The sequence below is a fragment of the Pristis pectinata genome, chromosome 20 (assembly GCF_009764475.1).
Source record: "Pristis pectinata isolate sPriPec2 chromosome 20, sPriPec2.1.pri, whole genome shotgun sequence".
NCBI lineage: Eukaryota > Metazoa > Chordata > Chondrichthyes > Rhinopristiformes > Pristidae > Pristis > Pristis pectinata.
The window spans coordinates 8,328,981-8,344,406 of record NC_067424.1 but is presented as its reverse complement, the minus strand read 5'-3'; the positions used below and the strand labels follow the sequence as shown (position 1 = coordinate 8,344,406).

Sequence of the window (15,426 nt, the reverse complement as noted above, 5' to 3'; positions counted from 1 at the left end):
CTCTAGACAGACAGACAGACAGACAGATAGATAGATAGATAGATAGATAGATAGATAGATAGATAGATAGATAGATAGATAGATAGATAGATAGATAGATAGATAGAAAGAAAGATTTCTTTATTAATCACATATACATCAAAACACACAGTGAAATGCCATCTTTTGCATAGAGTGTTCTGGGGGCAGCCTGCAAGTGTCGCCACGTTTCCGGCGCAAACATAGCATGCCCATAACATCCTAACCCATATGTCTTTAGAATGTGGGAGGAAACAGAAGCACCCGGAGGAAACCCATGCAGACACGGGGAGAACATACAAACTCCTGACAAACAGTGGCCGGAATTGAACTGGGGTCGCTAGCGCTGTAATAGTGCTACGCTAACCGCTAACCTGCTCTTGCAGCCCTAGCATTGATGTGGCTGGTTGAGTTAAGATTATACTTAATTTTTATTTCAAAAATAAACTTCATTCATAAAAAAATACAGTATATACAGGAAGTTGATAGCAGAGGGTACGGTGACAGTAGTGACATTGAATGTCATGGATAAGTAATTGGACCCTCACTCCTTTGAGAGATGGTAACTTTTATAACACAAATGTTACTTGCCATATTTAATTCCATAGCTAAATGTTGTCTTGGCCTTATATCATGCATGCATGAATTGCTGCATTTTCTGTGGCGTTATGAATGGATTTGGATATTAGGTGATCATCAGTAACTATCTGATGAATATCTGGGCCTGGACACTCTCCTGAGGGACTGGGTTGAACCACCAAGCACAACTATCTCCATGGAGTATGATATCAGCCATGGAGTGTTTTCCAGTTGACTCCAGTTGACCAGGGCTCCTTGACGCCACATTTGATTAAATGCTGACCTGGTAAGCACACTCACCTCAGCTCAAGAATTCAGCTATTTGTTCCAAATTAGGACCAAGGTTGTAATGAGGTCTGGACTTGAGTCTACTGGCAACCCCAAACTGAACATTTTTGAGCAGGTTATTGGTGAGAAAGTGCTTCTTGTTAATACTATTGACCAGAGGTGAAAGTAAGCTGGGGTGAACCAGGGTTGGGTACCAGTGAGTAAGTGACCAAGGTTTCAAACTCGGCAAGAGGAAATTTATTCAAGCAAGCCCGTAGGTAGTTTATTTTACTTTCACATTGGTTGACAGTACTTTCCATTACTCTGTTGATCAATGAGAACAGACAGATTGGGCTCAAATGTAATTCTTCTGCCTTTCATGAACAGCCTATAGCTGGGCAAGTTTTCACAATGTCAGGTAGATGCCAGTGTCAGAACTGTGCTGAAGCAGTGCAGGAAGAGGTGTAGCTAATTCTAGGGTGCAAATTCTCAGACTGGATAATGTCTAGTCTCAGTGCCTCTGCTATACCCAGTACCTACAGACCTCTGCTGATATCACATAGCTGGATTCTGGCTTCTGTGACAGTAGGAATCTCATCAGGAAACCGAGATGGATCATTGACTTGTTGCTGACTGCAACTGCAAATTTTTCAGCTCTCATTTGCTGAGGCTTGTCTTTAGAGAGGATGGGGATGTTCCTAGAGTTTCTCCTCCTGCTGACTGTTTAATTGGCCATCTCATTTACCACTAGGTAAGGCAGGACTGCAGTGTCTTGAGCTGATCTGCTGGTTGTGGGATCATGTTGTTCTATCTGTTTCACGATGTTTTTGCTGTTTAGAATGCTTGTCAGGCTAGTGCCTCATCATTAGGTGAGTCCATTGCTGCTCTGGGTATGCCCCTCTGCACTCCTCATCGAACCAGTGTTGATATTGATAATTGGTTTATTATTGTCACATGTACTGAGGTACACTGAAAATGTTGTTTTGCAAGCCATCCATACAGATCATCTCAGAACATAAGTACTGAGATGGAAGGCTGAGGTAGTATATTGAGGTAGTATGAAGGAAAAACATACAATAACAGTTACAGAGAAAGTGCAGTACAGGTAGACAATAAGGTGCAAGGGCCATGACAAGGTAGATTGAGAGACCAAGAGTTCACCTTAAGTGTACAAGAGGTCCATTCAAGAGTCTTAGAACAGTGGGATAGAAGCTGTCCTTGAGCCTGGTGGTGCGTGTTTTCAAGCCTTTGTATCTTCTGCCTGATGAAAGGGGGAAGAAGAGAGAATGACCGGGGTAGAGGTCTTTGTTTATGTTGGCTGTTTTCCCAAGGCAGCAGGAAGTGTAGATAGAGTCAATGGAGGGGAGGCTTATTTTCATGATGGACTGAACTGTTTATCCACAACTCTGCATTGGGGTTTTGGGCAAAGCAGTTGCCATACTAAGCCGTGATGCATCCGGACAGGATACTTTCTATGGAGCATCTTTAAAAATTGGTGAGGGTCAATGGGGACATGCTGAATTTCTTTACCCTTCTAAGGAAGTAGAGGCACTGGTGTGCTTGGTATGATTGCCTTGATTAGTCAGGGTATTATGGATAAAAGTTGAGAAGTCATGTTGCAGCTGTATAAGCCTTTGGCCAGGCCACATTTGGAGTATTGTGTGCAGTTCTAGTCACCGCATTACAGGAAGGATGTGGAGGCTTTGGAGAGGGTGCAGCAGAGGTTCATGAGGATGTTGCCTGGATTAGAGAGTATTAGATAGCAGGAGAGGTTGGACAGTCTTGCATTGTTTCCTCTGGAACATCGGAGGCTGAGGGGGGACCTGATAGAAGTTTATAAAATTATGAGAGGCATAGATGGGGTAGTCAGAGTCATTTTCCCAGGGTGGAAATGTGAAATAATAGAGGGCATAGGTTTAAGGCGAGGGGGGTAATGTTTAAAGGAGATTTATGAGGCAAGATTTTTTAATGTTACGGACTCAGTGAAAGTCCCTTTAAGATAGAGAGTGTGTGTGTATGTGTGTGTGGGGCGTGCTTACGTCAATAGAAGATAAAGGACGTAATGACGTTGTTGAAGAAGAAGAAGAAGAAGAAAGAGAGAGAGAGAAGGGAGAGATGAAGCAGATGAAATTAGAGGCCGAGCGAGAGAAATTAGAGGCTGAACGAGAGCAAAATAAATTAGAAGCTGAACGAGAACAAAAGAGATTAGAGGCTGAACGAGAACAAACCCAGTTAAAGATAGAGGCTGAACGAGAGCAAACCCAGTTAAAGATAGAGGCTGAACGAGAGAGAAAGAATTACTGTCGCTTGTTTTAGCCTTGCAACAATTCAGTGTATATGCTTGCACCGCTCAGAAACCATTGACTGTGTATACAGATCATAACCCATTGGTGTTTCTGAGCCGAGTCAAAAACAAGAACAGAAGGCTGTTAAACTGGAGTTTAATTTTGCAAGAGTTTGATCTCATGATAACTCACATTAAAGGCAAAGATAATGTGATTGCTGATTGTCTTTCCCGATGTTAAATGGGAAACATGTATCTGTACTAATCTAATAGTCTGTAGTTGTGTAGCATAATAATTATTAACATTACTAACTGTATGCGCGGTTAAAATTTTTCTTGGGAAAATTTTTTTTAGGTGGGTGGTGTTACGGACTCAGTGAAAGTCCCTTTAAGATAGAGAGTGTGTGTGTATGTGTGTGTGGGGCGTGCTTACGTCAATAGAAGATAAAGGACGTAATGACGTTGTTGAAGAAGAAGAAGAAGAAGAAAGAGAGAGAGAGAAGGGAGAGAGACACCAGCCTGCTTGTTTTCTCTATCGATGGATGAGAAACAATAACTGTGTTTGCCACTGAAATCCATGTATGGAAGTTGGAAGTAATCCGGTGGAGTTCACTTTGTTGCTGACCTGTAGAAGGAAACAGGTATTTGTGTGTGGACGACCACGGTTCGGATGCTTTTCGGGGTGAGGAAGTCACTACCGAGTAAACACTGAAGTGTCGTTTGGGTTCCATCGTGGAACATTTGGATTTCGTATGTACTCTCTCTATGTTTTTCTACATCTACATCTTATCTTCAGACAACGGTGGTTGTTGAAGAAGCCCTTGCTCATGTTTCACCTTATGGCTTGCGGAACTGAACTTTAAGAACCATTCAGGAACTGGGAGTTTTGGACTTTGTCACACACACACACGACGAGTTTAGTTTTGGGGTTAACGTTCGAGGTTTAACATTCTTGAATTCTAACATACTAACATTTTTACTTTTATTTTACGTATTATCATAAGTAGTGATTAATAAAATAGTTTTTAACACTGAATCATGCTCAGTGTGTTTCTTTTGTTGCTGGTTCGTGACATTAAACAGAATGGTAGGTGCCTGAAATGCGCTGCCTGGGGAAGTGGCGGAAGCAGATATGATTGCAATGTTTAAGAGGCAGATAGACACATGAACAGGTGGGGGTTGGAGGGATATAGACCACGTGCAGGCAGATGGGACCAGCTCACAGTGGCACCATGGTTGGCAACGAAGGGCCCATTCCATGATCTGATAGGCTGAGATCTAATTATGCTGACTTGATTGTAAGAGTAGAGTGAAGGATATACCAGTCCATGATGTTACTGATTGCAATGGATTACATTTTGGTTGCTGCAGATGTTCCACTGCATTTCCTGGATGTTGAGCTGCCAGATCTGATCTGAATCTGTCCCATTTGGCCCAATGGCAGAATCAGACAATATAATGAAGGGTAGTCTACAATCAATGCATAAACACTGAATTCTCCAGTGTCAGGAAATCTACTGCCTCTCTGTCCGTTTACTTTTTCCTCCTGATCTACCCAACCTGCTACACACACCCAAACCCCCACCCCTCCAGCCCCAAATCACCGTTTCTTTCCCCTCCTTCATCTGCCCATCACCCAAACACTCCTCTCATTGGGTTCACTCCCCCACTGTTCCCATCTGCCCTCCCCACCTCCACTATTTGGTTCCACGCTCCACATTCCTTTCCTATCCAATTCCATCTTGTGGAAGAAGGTACAAAGATCAATGTTGGGACTGCTGCTGTTCACAGTTTATACAAACAATCTCAACCTTGGAATCAAACACACAATTTCTAACTTTGCACACAGTTTTAAAGCTTGAGAGGGGGTAATCAACTCTCGTTAGGGCAGCAACATTGTGCAAAAGGATATTAATCAACTTGTAGAATGGGCAACTGATCCACAAGTTCCATAAAGATAAGTTTAAGGTCTTACATGGTGTGGGAGCAGGGGTGGGGGGACGGGGGGGGAGGGTCAGTTGTGCCACAGGTTAGCAAGACCATTAAAATAAAGCTGTCCCAGCACTTAGTTCTGGAGAAACAGAATTGAGATTTTGGGAAGTTATGCTAAATCTGTATCAAATGTTGGTTAGACCACACCTAGATTACCAAGTATCGGTCTGGTAACATAATATAACAAGAATACAGTGGCACAGGAGATGAAGCATTAAAGATCTACAAGGATGATACCTGGATTGAGGGAGTATAATATCAGAAGTGACGAAGTGATTGCATTAGTTTTCTGTGGAGAAAAGAAACCTGAGGGGTGACCAAACTGACGACTTTAATATCTTGCACAATGTTGACAGAAGGGATACAAACAGTACATTTCCATTTGTGGGAAGGGCAGTTCAATCAGCCACCAATATAAAATAGACATTCAGAAATGCATTGGTGAATTCAGAGGAAACGTCATTATCCAAAGAGTGTCGAAAATATGGAACTCTCTACCACAGGGAGCAGTGGAAGTGAATGTTATTGACGCATTTCAGCAGAAGGCAATAGAAGGTAGCACTGACATAGAAAAGCAAGGACACGTTAGGGCTTGTGTCAACAAAAAGCACCATTGTGGTTAGTTGGAGATAAGTGGTCTTACTCTATGCCATATCTCCTATGTAACCACATGAAATGCTAAATAAAACAGTATGACCTCTCCCCAGGAACATGGTTCAGGAGAAAACATTTCCTGCAGTTGCCGTGACCAGCATTCAGGAGTCGACCATCCCACATCAGAAAATGTTACTCACAAGTCTTATTATGGACCAGGCCCTGAGATCTTCACTAAGTTCTTCCCCGCTGGTACTACACCAGAGCAGGCAAATCAGCCTTGCTGAAGTTTGACAAATACAATTCGCTTCACGCCATGGGATGAGGTTAGTGATGGAGCAGTCACGGAACTGGTGGGCCGAAGAGCCTAGTTCTGTGCTGTATCTCTCTATGCCACTATGAATTATCTCTTCAAGACAATAAATGACAGTGACACTTGGCAGTCACACCCACGTTCTAACTTCATCAGTAACAAAGTCAAAAATTCCACTCGGCCACAGCAGTGGAAGGGTTAATGTTGTCTGCTGCTGAATTAGACAAATGCATCTGGTTGGAGGTAAAGAATGAAAAGGAAATGGTTACATACTATAAGAGTGTGGTAGACCAAATTTTAACCCACGAGTGACTGAGGCATATAACTTATCAAGATGTGGATTTCAAATAACTAGAACAATCGTAATTTGGAGACCACTTATTTTTAGACTCTTGACCTCACAATCTACCTCGTTATGACCTTGTACCTTGCTGTCTACCTGCACTGCATTTTCTCTATAACTGTATCACTTTATTCTGCACTCTGTGGTTGTTTTACCTTGTACTACCTCAATGCCCTGCAATAATGAATTGATCTGTACGAACGGTATGCAAGACAAGTTTTTCACTGTACCTCGGTACAGGTGACAATAATAAACCTATTTACCAATTCCTTGTACAGTAAAAATAAAGATGCTTTACGAAGGGAAATGATGCCTTTGAACTTTGACGTAGAAATTTCGTCTCTTTTTTTCATTCACAATAGTTTCCGATACATTGCAATGATTTCTGGTTCAGTGGCACAGGAACGACCACACCGCAATACTGGTCAGTTATGTTTCCTATGTATCTTCTACCTTACAAGTCTATACATATTTAACCATCGTTGCTGTGGAAACGGTGCGTAAGACTCAACCTAACACTGGCTATCAGCATGTCCAGCGCTGGCTGTCACTCACCGGGCAGATAACAGATGAGAAGTGTCGGAATCCACATTGTTTTGAGCGGAGACTCCAGGCCAGCAATTCTCCGTCGTTCAGCTCTCAGCTCTCCGAGCCAAATAACTAAGACAAATATTACATGGAATATGAACGAGGAAGAAGCCAACAGAAAGCCCAATGGTGAAACCACAGTGAGACAGCTAATGAAATATGACACGTTCGAATTTGAGGTCCTCTGGGTTAAATCCAACAAATAAAAAGAATCCAACTATTCGTGGTGACCGCGAGGTGAGCAAGAAATGATAAAGCAAACTTCTTCAATTTTTTTGAGATTCAGGGAAAATTTCCCCTACTCCACCGCCGCCGACAACGGGTCTTGTGATAGTGCACGGCACTTGTATAGTGAGCGGGGGCTTGATTCAGTGGGAGTCGCCGTAGAGGGGGAGTGTGAAGCTTGAAACAAGGAGAGACTCGATTCAAAAGGATGACCAGACCTTTCCCTCCACAGATGCTACTAGATCGCTGAGTTGTTTCGGCAGTTTATTTTTGTTTTGCTGAAGACTGTTCTGCCTCGCCAGGAGAATCTAGCATTCCTGGGACTACCCGCTGGGTCAAGAGCAGGTAGTAGTGTTCTGGAATCTCCAAGCTGACACATGGGTCAGGACTTTCCTTGGAGGGGTAGCGCAGGCGGCTGCTGGGACTGAACTGGGAACCAAACCAAGTCCTGCCCATGAGGACAAGTCCCACCTATGAGAACAAGCTCCGCTCACACCGACATACTTCGTCGACCACAAGCGGCCCCGCCGATGATCCGCCCCTCGCCCACGGGCTGTCAGGAGACGGGTGTGAGGCCGTGGCGTCTGTGGTGAGGATCTCTGCAACCAACGTGCAGCATGAACGTGGCGCAGCCTGTGTCAGGAATGGTCGTTGGTCACCCCATTTGGGGAGGAACTTGATGGGCCGAACGTAGAGCCATAGAGTGGTACAGCATAGAAACAGACCCTTCGGCCCACCGCGTCTATGCCTTGCTATACAAAATTCCACTTGCCTACATTAATGCCGTATCCCTCCACCTCCTTCTCACGCTATACCTCAAATGTTGTTACTGTTCCTCCCTCCGCTGCCGCTTCTGGCAGCTCATTCCAAATACTAATTTTCTGAGTAAAATTTACCCCTGGCATTCCCTTTAAATCCACCCTTCCCCCAGTTTAAACCTATGCCCACTAGTTTTAGTCACACCTGCCATAGAACCATACAGCACAAAACAGGCCCTTCGGCCCACCATGTTGTGCCGTCCATCAAACCACCCTCACACTATCTAACCCTTTCCTCCCGCATATCCCTCTATCTCACATTCCTCCATGTGCCCATCCAACAAACTCTTGAACCTGTCCAATGTGTCTGCCTCCACCACCACCCCAGGCAGTGCATTCCATGTACCAACCACTCTCTGGGTGAAAAACCTCCCGCTGACATCTCCCCTGAACCTCCCACCCATAACCTTAAAGCCATGCCCTCTCGTCTTGAGCATTGGTGCCCTGGAAAGGAGGTGCTGACTATCTATTCCTCTCAATATTTTATATACCTCTATCATGTCTCCTCTCATCCTCCTCCTTTCCAGTGAATAAAGCCTTAGCACCTTAAGCCTTTCCTCATATTCCATACGCTCTAATCCAGGCAGCATCCTGGTAAATCTCCTCTGCACCCTCTCTAACGCCTCCACATCCTTCCTATAATGCGGCGACCAGAACTGAACGCAGTACTCTAAGTGTGGCCATGGGAAACAGAATCTGGCTGTCCACACTATCTATGGTTCTTAGAAGATAAGATAATATAAGATTTCTTTATTAGTCACATGTACATTGAAACACACAGTGAAATACATCTTTTGCGTAGAGTGTTCTGGGGGCAGCCCGCAAATGTCGCCACGCTTCCGGCACCAACGTAGCATACCCACAACTTCCTAACCCGTACGTCTTTGGAATGTGGGAGGAAACCGGAGCACCCGGAGGAAACGCACGCAGTCACAGGAAGAACGTACAAACTCCTTACAGACAGCGGCCAGAAATGAACCCGGGTCGCTGGTGCTGTAATAGCGTTACGCTAACCACTACACTATTCCTCATGTTCTACCCATTTCTCCACTACCTTCTCTGGTACTGGAGTCCTAAGACAAGGCTGGATAGGCTGGGACTTTATCCCCTGGAGCGTAGGAGGCTGAGGGGTGATTTTATGGTGTATATAAAATCAAGGAAGGCATCTATAAGATGGATGGTCACAGTCTTTTTCCCAGGGTAGGGGACTCTAAAACTAGAAAGCATAGGTTTAAGGTGAGAGGGGAATGATTTAAAAGAGACCTGAGGGGCAATTTGTTCAAGCAGAAGATAGTGGGTATGTGGAACAAGCTGCCAGGGGAAGTGGTGGATGTGAATGCAATTACAACATTTAAAAGATATTTAGACGAGTACAACGATAGGGAATGTCTCGAGTGATATGGATCAAACACAGGCAAATGGAAGTTGCTCATGTATAAAACTTAGTTGGCATGGACAGCTTGGGTGGAAAGGCATGTTTTCATGCTGTATAATTCTACTGAAAACTAACACGTTTCCCTCTTTCTTAGTTCTGACAGTGCCTCATACCTGAAACATTATGTATTTCATTCCATAAATTCTGCCTGACCTACTGAGTGTTTCCACATTTCCTGTTTCAACTTAGGTAATCTTCACCTTCAGCGTGTGATGGAACCCTGGGTCTTTATGGATTAGAACCAAATAAAACCTTTTAGCATTCTGCTGCAGACTATCACAAACATCATGAAAAGTTTTAAAAAGACAGAAGCACACCCCTGTTTTTACGCTTCAGGTAGCAAAATACACAACCGACAAGCACCATGGGAAGAACCACAGCGATCCCAATGAGGTAGGTGAGTCTGTGATGCAGTGAATAGGAAAGGGTCGACCCTGGTTCATCTTTACCCTTGCCAGTGGTAAAGAACAAATATCTGGCATTTAAATGGGGCCTTCCATGACCTCAGGATCTGTGCAGCCCAATAAATGAAGTGTAGGCATTGTTGCAGCGTGGGAAATGCAGCAGCCAATCTGCTCACAGGAAAGTCCCACACATAGCAGTGTGATAATGACCAATGATAGTGATGCTTGTTAAAGGGTAAATATTGTCTGGGCCATCAGGGAACCATCCCTTCCATATTTGATTATGCATAATCATTAAAAGATATTGAGGGAGGGAAATTCACCTCATATGAGAGCATGTTATATTCACCATCAAATGGTTAGTTTGATTAAACTCTGTATCCTTACATACATTTTGTACTTGTGAATGAAAGAGGAAATTCTCCCCTGATTCTCTCTCATATGGAAGCAGTGCCAATATAAAAGACAGCAATGAGAACATGGTATCTTGGAGCAGAACTGGATCGAATAGTTTCCTGTTGACTCTCGTAGGATCTTATTTCTGTATTTACAGATTGTGCAGTTGGTGATTCTGTTGTCGAAGTTTTGCAAGAATATTTAAGTCCTGTTTGGACAAGGAAATAAAATTCAGTTTCAGCAGCTATTCACAGTAATTCATTGGGTTTACTGGGATCAGGGGTGCACACTAGAACTGCTAAGTAATTTTTTAATTGCTGTACGAGAGTAGTGGGGATCAGAGAAATGAATTGATTTATATTCAGCTAAATTTTAGATGGCAATTGTGTACTTATGCACTGTATGTGGAAGCAGTAGTTACTCTTATAAATTCAGTCTGTACATAAATAGCAAACATGGACAGCTATTGTTGTTATGTCTTTATTACTTTTTTCCAGGAAAATGGTGCAGTACATTGGGTGAGTACTTATCTGTTTGAACAAAGTGCATCAGATGGTATGACCCTGGACACTGTTATATCAGCCATTGCTGTTAGTTGTGTGATGTTCACCCTCAGTAAAGATCTTTGGTTTGAGGCTCCACCCTGTTTACTTGCCTTACTAAACACTATGCAGAAAACAGCCAGTGGGTGCCACACGATGACAGTTTGTTCCATCCTCTTCCTCCATTGCCTGATCGGTTCTTGAAAAACTGCCCAGGAAACCACGTTGCAAGTGTGTTGATGTGTAAAAGTCTAGATGTACAAATCTGCACATTCAGGGTTTTAGCAACTTTATCAAAGTGTCAGCACTGAAATACATTTCAGTGAAAAGAAAGGAAAGGCTGATTACTGAGATTAAATCAAATCCCACTCCTTTGTATATCTATAAATGCATCTATGGGATCTAACACTGCCTTCTGTGAAGCACTGTGGGATAAGGAAAGATTCCATTTCAAAGCAAGCCTCCCATCACACCATTAACACTGTCTGCCATTAGCAAGCAGCACCCTTCATTCAGTAGCTCCAATGGTCATTGTAAGTTCATGGGTTTTAGTCACATGTCAACTCTGAGAGAAGTAGCACCTCCTATTTTGGTGGTTTTACATCACATTGATTATCATGCCTGCAACAAGCTGAAAGACACTCATTTTATTCAGCACCCAAATATTCTTTAAATTATTCATTGGCCTTTAATGAATCTGTAGGATGACTGGAGTTGTGTTCAAATTGAATACATCTTTGTGGTATTCTCTCTGTATCAATATATCTGAGCAAACAAATACGCTGCATATCTTAACAAAAAGACAGCCAATGGTGGAAATCCTCAGTCATTCAGGCAGCATATGTTGGGAGAAAAATAATGCAAATGCTTCTGGTCAACATCCTTCCAGAAAATTGTTCTAATGGGGTGTCGTGACCTGAAAGATGAATTGTGTCCCTCTCCTAAAGGTTGTCAACTGTTGACACCATGAGAAACATCTAAGAGCATGAATGCAGTCTGTTCTCTGTGACAAAAATTTGCTGCTCAACAAAACCAAAAGGATAAGTCGCTCATTGGCAACAGTGATTAATTAAGAAGCATTTTAATTGACATTAAATTGGTTGATTAAGAAATAAACAACAGTGAGAGCAGGAATTTGAATCCATGGAGCAGCACTTTTAAGAAATTGAAAGTCTCTTGAGCACTTCACGGCCCCGTACGGGTTAAAAGATTCATGCCAAGATGACAGATTGAGAAAGGAGAACAGATGTTGAGTGCAGTTTAGGGAAAGTTTTGGAAATCGAATTCTGGAAACTGGGACATTGCCTTAACTGATTGCAACATTGTTTGGCTTCGATCTTACCTTCATTAAGTCAGTGATTTAATGACAAGTTTCATATGTTCTGCACAGTCGATAATAGATATGCAAAGCTGCATGAATAAGGAACAATTGATTTTGGAGGAAAATTTCATCTCAGTCACAGTTATAAGGGAGACCAGGGAGTCTTTGTTACATATGATGGGCCAAGCCGAGGATCTGACGCATTGCACGTCTGCAGAAGGGAATGGTGAAGCCATCAGACTCATTGACAATTGGATATCTGCTTTATTTCACATGGCATCTCAAAACAGTATTCTGTCCTCAAAAAGTTGACTCAAGGACTTAATATCATCAACATCAAGCACTCTAAACCATTCTACAGGCAAGTGGCTTGTCAAAGCCCACTGACATATCTGCACGGAGCTTTGATTTGACTAGAGGATATGGAGTTATAGAGTCACAGAGCCTGATTGGACCATGCCAAACAAAGTTCTCATCTAAGCTAGTCCCATTTGTTTGCATTTGGCCTATATTCCTCTAAACATTTCCTATCCGTGTACCTGTCTTAGTGCCTTTTAAATGTTAGTAATGTACCTGCCTCAATTACATCCTCTGGCAGCTCATTTCCATACACTGACCACCCTCTGGGTGAAAAAGTTGCCCCTCAGGTTCCTATTAAATCTTTCCCCTCTCACATTAGCCCTCTAGTTCTTGATTCCCCAACCATGGGAAAAAGATAGTGTACATTGACCCTATCTATGCTCCTCATGATTTTATACAGCTCTATAAGACCTCTATCACCCCTTATTCTCTATCATTTCTCTATCAGGTCTACTGCCCTGCCCTCATCAACCTTCTTGGTTATTTCTTCAAAAAACTCAAGTTTGTGAGACATGATCTTCCACGCACAAAGCCGTGCTGACTACCCCCAATCAACCCCTACTTTTCCAAATGCATGTACAACCTATCCCTCAGAATCCTCTCTGGTAACTTACCTACCACAGATGTCAGGCTTACTTTTCTATAGTTCCCATATTTGTTTTTGCAGCCCTTCTTAAATAAAGGCATTAAATCAACCACCCTATAGTCATCTGACACTTAAATGAAAGGATTCTTGTGTATGATTTTTCTTTTGATGTTCTTTATATTTGAAAGCATTTGATGACTCCACTGATGTCTATGAACCTACCTTGGTTTTTCTCGTGAACCATGTGACTGAGATACTCCAGTTCCTCAGCAGAGCGAAGAGCAGCCCCACTCTCCATATCATGTAACTGAGCAAATGGGAAGAGATACAGAATCAGTGGCAGGAAACGAGACGGCTTTGTGTTTGAAATATTTACCTCCTGGTTCCCCTGTAATCTTAGTGGATAAACAACAGGGAGTTCAGCTTGGATACTAAACTAGTGTTAGACTGAGCGAAGAAAGACAACCTGTGATCATCATTTACAGAACTAATTGCTGAGACATGGCTGCAGATCAATCAGGACTGGGAATTAAACATTGCAGGGCAAAAGGGATTGAGAAAAGACAGAGAAAGTAATAGTGAGGTGAAATAATGGTGCCTCTGGATACAACTTCACAGGAAAAAGGGAATACAGCTGTGAGGGAGGACACTGGGCTAGAATGAAAGATAAAAATAAGTTTCCAGCCCACTCACCCACACATTTCCCCACCTTCCAGTCACTCACTCAAAACATCCTTACTTTCTAAAGCCTTCCTCCAGGTAAACATGTTGAGGGACCAGAACTGATCCCGGAATCTACATCAGTTACATGCTTTCAACCTGATCAAGACCCAGTTGTTCCAACTGTTTTCTTTATTTTAAACAAATGTCAGTCTATACAAACACAATTTCGCCAGTGACATGAACACTTAACTTGAGCACTAATCTTTTATGTGGCACTTCGTCAATGGGGAGTCCTATAGTCATACAGGACAGAAACAGGCCTTTTGGTCCAATATGTCCATGTTGACCAAGATGTCCATCCGACTTAGTCCCAATTGCCTGCGTTTGGCCCGTATCCCTCCATACCTTTAATATGCATGTACCTGACTAAACGTCATTGAAACATTTTAATTGTACCCATTGCTACGGTTGCTTCTGGCAGCTCGTCCATGTACCCACCAACGCCTGTGTGAAATATGGTTCCCCTCAGGACCATTTTTAATCTTTCCGCTCTCAGGTTACACCTATGTCCTCAAGATTTAGACACCTCCATCTGGGAAAAAGACAGTGGCCATCTCCCTTGTCCATGCCCCTCATGATTTTATATACCTCTATCCTGCTGTGGCACCTCGGGATATCAGTGCTGCCCTGACCCAACCCACAGAAAACAAGGATCAGACATTTCAGTGGCGACATAAAGTCAATCGCTGAGAAACGTACCATCAGATACCTGTAGGTGTACGGGAAACACTGAATCCTCACCAGGTGTTGTAATTCCAAAGCTGTACCATCCTGTATCTCCAGAGTGAAGATCCTTCATATTAACAGTAATTTTTCCTCCTTCGCCATTATCTGTGATTGACACTCTTCCCATCTGTACATGTTGCCAGTTTGTCTCCACTGTAACGCTACAATTGTGACTCCTCCCGTGACACCAGTATTTTATGTGTGAGCGGTACGTTGCTGCATAGTCCAGGTGAGAGGGGGAAGATAGGTGAGTGGTGGAGCGGGGGATGAAAGGGAGTGATGTAAGAATCTGAGAGGTGATAAGTAGAAGAGACAAAGGGCTGAAGAAGGAAAGGGTAGTAGAACATTAGAAAAAAGGGGAGGAGGTGGGGTATAGATGGGCAGGTCATGAGGGTGGGAAGGGAAAGAGAAGGGGAGAGGGGGCCACAAGAATGAAGGAAGACAAAGGGGAGGAAGAAAAGGGGGAAAACGAGGGGAAGGGTTACTGGAAGTTAGAGGAATCTAGGTTGAGGCCATCAGGTTGGAGAATAGCAAGGCAGAATATAAGACGTTGTTCCTCCAACCTGCGTCTGGCCTCAACGTGGCAGTAGAGGAGGCCGTGGATGGACGTTTCAGTATAGAAGTGGGATGTGAAGTTGAAGTGGCTGGCCACCGGGAGATCTTTGTTTTTGTGGCGGACGAAGCAAAGGTGCTTGGTGAAGCAGTCACCCAATCTGCGTCGGGTCTCACTGATGTAGAGGAGGCTGCACTGGGAGCACCAGATGCAATAAGTGACACTCTCGGATTCACAGGTGAAACAGTGCCTCACCTGGGACTGTCTAGGGCCCTGAATAGTGCGAGGGAGGAAGTATAGGGACAGGTGTAGCACTTTGCACAGTTGCAGGGATAAGTGTCAGGAGGGTTATCAGTGGG

The 15,426-nt window shown here is 43.4% G+C and overlaps 1 protein-coding gene across 1 annotated transcript in view; it reads right to left on the bottom strand.

Moving 5' to 3' along the window:
- Positions 1 to 7,674: 7,674 nt before the first annotated feature.
- LOC127581024 (high affinity immunoglobulin alpha and immunoglobulin mu Fc receptor-like) overlaps positions 7,675 to 15,426 on the bottom strand; it is a 41,857-nt gene continuing 34,105 nt past the window's right edge. Inside the window, exons 7-8 of the mRNA XM_052035083.1 lie at positions 13,288 to 13,372; positions 7,675 to 7,802 (exon numbers count right to left, since the gene is read on the bottom strand). Of these exons, the coding sequence (XP_051891043.1) occupies positions 7,675 to 7,802; positions 13,288 to 13,372 (213 nt within the window). The remainder of the gene's footprint in view (positions 7,803 to 13,287; positions 13,373 to 15,426) is intronic.